The 7153-nt window shown below is 42.1% G+C and overlaps 1 protein-coding gene across 8 annotated transcripts in view; it reads right to left on the reverse strand.

The window, feature by feature from the left end:
* The window catches only part of rbm47 (RNA binding motif protein 47), a 34792-nt gene that overhangs the window by 3766 nt on the left and 23873 nt on the right, over positions 1-7153 (reverse strand). For 5 of the 8 annotated variants that reach the window (XM_026942904.3, XM_026942907.3, XM_026942906.3 and 2 more), the window contains exons 2-5: positions 4266-4989; positions 3564-4026; positions 2134-2340; positions 56-249 (exon numbers count right to left, since the gene is read on the reverse strand). In XM_026942904.3, coding sequence (XP_026798705.1) covers positions 56-249; positions 2134-2340; positions 3564-4026; positions 4266-4958 — 1557 coding nt within the window. In that variant the 5' untranslated portion in view covers positions 4959-4989. Of the gene's footprint in view, positions 1-55; positions 250-2133; positions 2341-3563; positions 4027-4265; positions 4990-6168; positions 6733-7153 lie in introns of those variants that run through there. The other 3 variants (XM_026942909.3, XM_053230695.1, XM_053230696.1) reach the window with 3 other exon arrangements.

The raw sequence follows: 7153 nt of genomic DNA on the forward strand, positions 1-7153 counted from the left end.
CAGCTTTGGTAAAAATTGAAATACATTATCACTGTGTGCCATTTTAGTGTTGTACCTGAAAGGGTGGAGGTGTTGAGACGGCAGGAATGACGGCAGCAGTCGAAGGAGCAGCAGAATGATCGTGCTGGAGGGCGAGGGGATTGATCAAATGCTCCACTGGGTGAATTTTACCTTCCTCCACCAGTTTAGTAGCAGCGGGTGCAGCAGAAAACACAGTGGGGTACTGCGCACCAAGAGCTGGCAGAGTCACTGCACCCACACACACACACACACACACACACACAAGACACAATTATATAAACAGAATTCGATATAGGACGCTTAAATAAGATCACTACAATATCATTCAGGGGTAGACAAATCAGTAGCCTGGATGCCCATTTTTTTTTTTTTTTTTTCTTTTCACAATTTAAATTCACAATTTACTACAACCAGATGACAAGAACAACCAGAAAAGTTTCACACATCATCCGAGGCATTATCTAGCTGACACGAGAAATGTTTTTACTGGCAGATTAATCAGCACATCCAGATGACAGATGATCTTTTCAGAATCAGGAAGAGGCAGGTATGTGGAAACACTGATGAAGCCAAGCAAAATAAACTGCAGTGCAACGATCCATATGCTTACTATACACAGTCAGCACAACACAACATCAAGAGAACACATGGAGAGAAAATACAGTCGCAAGCCAAATTCGAATAATAACATATGTGATAATGATCATGAACTTAGCTAGCTAGTAGCTACTTAATGCACTCAAGTATCTAACTAAGTTGTGATATGTTATTATATTATGTTAGCTACCATGTTTTAACCTAATCGGTTTCCGGGACATTGGAGCTTTTAATTGTCCAGTTGGCTAGCTAATAAATTAAAGCTATAAACCACGTGCGAGTAATTTTATCATGTATATGGGCGTTCTTACGCATGACGCAAACCCACTAAAACCAACGTACAAACAATACTGCAAGGCAACGACAACCTAAATGATCAAATCCAATGTTCAAATAATTATTTGATTTATTATTAACAACATTCGCAATTCGCAACATAATGGACAAAGATGTCCTCAGGGTATTCTATGGACAGGACAACGGCTAAAGTGTAATAGTTTAATAGTGTATTCGTTTAAAAACTTGCCACATTACTTCAATTATAGTGCTGTGGTTTTAGGTGTGCGAAAATCAAGGATTTTACAACGAGGTTCAGCCAATCAGATTTTACGATCCTTTTACGATCCTTTTCCAAGTATGATTTGTCCTCCCCTGTTTATTGTCACATTATAATACACTATAAGAAATGTTCCTTGTGTAAAACATGATGTAATTTATGTTATGGGGTTTACATTGGTATGGAATGCAGAGCGCTATTGTTGCAGGCCGACGATAACACAAAAAAGACGCTAAAATACAAAGAAGCACAAAAGCAGCAGAGTGAAAGAGAGAGAGAGAGCAGGGGACAGAGAGAAAAGAGCAAGAAAATGAAAGGAAAATGGTTCAGACCTACATAACCTGTTCTTAGTTATGGCAAGTGACTTGGCTTAAGATTAGCCCACACACACACACACACACACACACACACACACGTGGGTCCCCATTGTTTCGACAAACAAAAAGTCTTTTCATTCCTGGGGTTAATTTCGATTTAGGATCAGCAGGTTTAACCGACGTCACAGAAGGTGTTAGAAAAGCTCTGAGGGATCAAAATTCTCAAAAAAGAGAGGTGATTACACAAGAGTAAAAAAGTGATTAGCATCAAATACTTTGCCGTTGAGAACAGATTGAGCAAAGTGGGAAATTATTTGAGAGATCAGAAAAATCGGAAATGTGTAGAATGTGCAGCAATGTTAGAGTTAGTGTTTCTCTACTCCACTCCATTCCACTAGGGGGCAGCAGAGCCAGGCAGGTTCTCGCCTTGATCTATCTGAAGTTTGTATTTAGTTTTTAGGGTTTTTTTGTTTCATTTTTTGGTTTTCAGATGACCGATTTCCAAAACCATATAAAATTTGTCTGATGTTATGAATCCACTATCTAATCTAATGTCTGCCCCTGCGATTTGGAATTGAGAGAGCTGAGAAGAGTAGTGGCTTTGACTGAGTATGTGTGTGTGCTTTAAAGTGTCACACTGACTTGTGCCAGGCTTAATGCCCACTGGATTAACAGCTGCCAGCTCCAGACTGGGCATGAGCTCATATGGTTTTTCCGGCACCTTGGTCTTTCCTTCATGGTAGCGGCTGTAAATGCCTCGACCGGCGGAATAGCCACCGAGGTACGAGCCACGGGGCCCTGGGCCTCTGTTAGCGGCTCCAGCACGGCCACGGCCTCGTACAGTACCTGCTTGAAATACAAATGACAGGGGACGTTCTTCAGACACTCACACATAGAGGGCGCTGTTTGTTTCTGACACAAAACATAAGAGAGCGACATCATGGGCGATATAAGGTGCATTAATAATAATAATAATAATAATAAATATATATATGATAAATTCTATTCTTATAAGTTGTGCTGCACTATATTATGTTTTGTTTTAATGTGATAAATTCTACTTTTATCAATTTCTATTTTTGCCTTATTTCTACAAAACTCTACTTTTATTTTATAAGCTATACCTCGTTTTTATTCTTTGCTTATTATTAATATTCTTTGTACAAATCTGTGTCACAGTAAGTGGGACAATACCGCATCCCAGACCAGGATAAAGCAGTTACTGAAGAGGAATGATGAAAAGTGAATAGGAGGTGTAGCTGAATATGTGTTAAAATGTTACATGATATGGGAGAGATTTGATTTTCATTCACATGGAGAATGGCCAGTATGACACCAAAGATTGAGGAAATTCACTTCGGTGTGAAATCAAGCTCTCTGCTCAACCCAACAAACAGAAGACCTCACCAAAAAAACAACAACAACAACAAAAACAACAACATGGGAGGGGGTCAATAATTTGTGATTAGTATCCGGAATTGCTTTAATAGCACAGATTTCCCCCAGAGAATCAGATTCATTATCATACTGTCTCAGGATCATAGCTGTTCCTTAGCTCCGTGTAACAAAGCATGTCTAAAACCAACGTTACTCAACCAGCCTTGGGATTTTCTTAAAGGAATACTTCCCCTGAAACATGCTAATCTGTTACGCCACTTTGAATAATGATGAATAGTCACATAACTAGATTTACTATTAGTACTAATGTGCAGCAGTCATGCACATCACAAATCAGTTCAAAACCTGACATATGTAAGAGGAAAGGTCATTTTGGTAACTTAATATAATTGTTCATGTGATTTCCTGCAAATGTAGGCTGGTTGAGTACTGGTGGAGTCAAACTGCCAGACACAGGAAGCTCAGTAACAGCATAAACCTTTGAAACCTTATGATACTTGAGTCATTAAGCAATAGGCAGAGTTACTAAAGTTACTCAGTGATTGTCGTAAAACGGTACGGCATTAGTGCCACAATAGATATGATTAAAAAAAACCAAATGTTCATGATCATCCTGATGGATCAGTTTTCCACACTCTAAGAAAGAAATGAGAGAACAATGAAATGTCTCTAACCTTTGATGAAGTAGTCGCGGTTGGGTCCAATGAGAGTGTTGTAAGGATAGCCGTAGTAGGCGAGGGTGTAGGGATCACACTGATACACAAAATTTTGCTGAGTACTGTCACTACTGGTCATGGTTCCCTTGGATGCTTTCTGGTAGCGAGTGTACTGCTCCTTGTCTACAGGCTTGGCCAATGTCACCTCAATACATGACCCTTCGATTTCTGTACCGTTCAGGTTGTCCATAGCCACCACCGCATCGTCCCGGCTGGTAAAGTGCACGAAGGCGTAGTCACGGATCTTCTTCACTCGTTCAACGCAGCCCGGGTTGAACTGGCTGAAGATCTTGCGGAGGGTCTCCTCGCTGGTCTCAATCATCAAGTTGCGCACGTACAGGATCTTCACCGTTTCCATGATGTCCTCGTCGACGTCAATTTCTGGTTCTGCCCAGTCGACAGCAATTTGGTGACCCCAGAGCTGCGTGTACAAAATAGTCATAGAAAAAGGTTAAAGTCATAAAAAACACTCTGGTACTTTTAAAGAGACAACCTTTGGATAATGGTCTGTCTTTCGGCGTATGCCAGAGACGCCAGACCCATTCAACTGCCATAATTTTAAACCTTAATCACTAGGGTCTGTTGTAAAAAAGTGTCACTGACTGGAGATATATATTATCAGAGGTCTTCAAAAGCAGGTTTGCACAAATTATGTCTTACCTGAATACGCCCAGGCATGAGTTTCCTCCTGGCCATGGCAGCTGCACGATGGGACTCGTACTCTACAAAGGCAAAGCCACGATTCTTCATTTTGTCTGCAGCACTTGCATAAACAATCACATCCAGCACCCCTTCTGTCACTTTGGAGACTTCCTCCAGAATCTCCTCTCGCTTCTTGGTCTTGGGAATTCCACCAATAAATAGGCGGCAGTTGTCTACACTTGAGCAGACCCCCAGCAACCGTCCAGGGCGCACTTCGTAGTTGTTTAGCTCTCTCACGGCGCGTTTAGCCTCGTGTTTCTGCGTGTACATAACAAAGGCATAGCCACGGTTTTTGCCATCGAAGTCCATCATCAGGCGCATCTCATAGATCCTGCCCACTGACTCAAACACCGGCACCAACTCGTCTTCGTAAACATCACGCGGGATCTTGCCCACGAAGATCTCACAGCCACGTGGGGGGGAGGTGCCTTGCCAGCCAGGGGGTGGGCCATATTTGCGTTGTCCGTTCTCTTGCACCATCTTGTAGCCTGTGCGCTCCATCAGAGCCAACAGGGCCGCTTCGTTAGGGGCTCCAGCAACACCATCTGGAATGGATCCATGGGGGATCGGATGATTGTTGGCAGCGTTAGATTTGGAGGAGGGGCTAGAGTTACTCATGGTGACGGCAGAGGCGGAGTCTTCTGCTGTCATTCTGACACAAGCTTCCAATCAGAGCTGGAGTCTGATGAAAGAGGAGCATTTGGTTAGTATCTTACAGTTTCTGTTAGCGCCCTAACTGATTATTTTCCTATAACGCCATGTCCTGAAGTGTTTGATTCCTCTTATACTACAGCAGTTTGCCAAGGATTGCAATTTTTACGCATTAAAGAATGACACATCAAACAAATTCATACAAAGCATGTATGAATTAACATGAGCTAGCTAGCTAGCAAACTACTAAATCAAAAAAAAGAGTAGTTGACTATGGTAGCTGTATATTATTGATAATGGAGGTGGCGTACTTCTGCATGGCTCATTTGCTTAGTTAACATGAGAACAAAATAGAAAATAGAACATTTTCTGACTCGTGTCAATTTTAGTGTAATTCCAGTTATTACCAGACTTATTATTAAATTATCTTTTTAATTACCCAAGGGAATTATTACTACAGTAGTAGTAGTTTTACTCATTTCTTCACTACCTGCTGATTCCACACTCATAAATCAACAGCTTGGTGATTCACAGCTATAATATAATGAAACTCCTTCTCTTGGCCCCTTACCACTACACACAGACACACATTCACTAAACAAAACAAAAAAAACCTTAAATCCTGTTCTCAAATTAAAGCCGCCTAATAACACCAGCTAAGCCGCATGGACCTACATTCTTCAGAACGGAAAAAATCTCCCAAATACCCAAATCCCCTGGTCTGGATTTCTCCTGACACAGCAGCAGAAAATAGAAAAACTGTACAAAGGTCAGGGTTAACTTTGTAAATTCACATCGTTCAGCAGGTTAGTGTTAAGTGTAGTTTTAGTATTTGATTTAAGTGTTTGCTGAGATTTATCAGTGAGCTGGACGCTGACGTATCTGCTGAGCGTGAGGAGGTTAGGTTGCTTAGTAATCGTGCCATTGTTATATAAACGCAGTGGGCTGACCCAACGGCCCACACATATCTTAACATGGAATAAATGTAGACACACATTAAAACACTGTGCTCGTTCTCTAGCCCTCACACACACACACACACACACACACCACACGCACACTTCTCCGTGGTCACGTCAGCACTATAAAGTATAAAAAGCAATAGTGTAAAGGTCAGCAATAAGTAATCTTTCCAGGTTTACAAGATTTCAAGCACTCACATGTAACACACACAGACACACACACACACACACACACACACAATTAGTACCTGCAAGTTTCATCGTCTGCTCCGAGAGGTGCACTGTATAAGCATGTGACTGAGTGTGATGACTGAATAATAGACAAGTCAGCAGAACTAACCCAAAACTCACACACACACACTTCCTCATCCACATACACAGACATACACATACAAAAGCAGTATCTTGGATCTAGGCCAAGCAGAAACAGGAAGAGTAAGGGACTGGCCTATCACGAGGCAACTGATGGATAGACAAGTCATAGTCCCCGTTCCTGCTCGTCTGAAGACGTTGCTCAAAATGGCACCACTCCCTGAATTCAGGGGTTAAAAGTTTCTGTGCAGAAAAGTAACTCACAATTGAGGGATTAGTAGCAATTAAAAAAGAATTCGCAGCCTATGTATGTGTGTGAGGTGTGTGTGTGTTTGTGTTTGTGTGTGTGTGTGCGTGTGTGTGTGTGTGTGTGCGCGTGTGTTCCCGTGAGGGGAAAATCAAGAGTGAATTACAACTCAGCAGAAATGAAGAGGTCGGAGCAAAGAAGAGGCTGTGTGCTGGAAGGATGTGGACGATTTGTGTGCTTGTGTATGTGTGTGTGTGTGTGTGTGTGTGTGTGTGGTGTGTGTGGTGTGTGAGCACACACGTATATGTCTGTATTTTCTGGAAGTGAAACTGTTAAAGTCCCAGTTCCGTTAAGAGGTGGTAGGAACAGCTGGAAGTGAAAAGAGAGAGAGAGACAGAGGGAGAGAGAGAGAGAGAGAGAGAGAGAGAGAGTGAGTGAAAGAGAAAGGTTTCAATCATTTTCCAGCCTCCGTTTCTCACTGAATCTCAGGCAATATTTGACCTTTATGTGTGTGTGTGTGTGTGTGTGTGTGTGTGTGAGAGAGAGAGAGAGAGAGAGAGAGAGAGAAAAAGAGAGAGGGAGAGAGAGGGAGAGAGAGGGAGAGAGAGAGAGGGAGAAACCTGAGGCAGCAGCAGGTGGATGATTAACTTACACAAATCACTGCCTACTTGCAC

Source organism: Pangasianodon hypophthalmus, chromosome 28 (assembly GCF_027358585.1).
Source record: "Pangasianodon hypophthalmus isolate fPanHyp1 chromosome 28, fPanHyp1.pri, whole genome shotgun sequence".
NCBI classification, from domain to species: Eukaryota; Metazoa; Chordata; class Actinopteri; order Siluriformes; family Pangasiidae; genus Pangasianodon; species Pangasianodon hypophthalmus.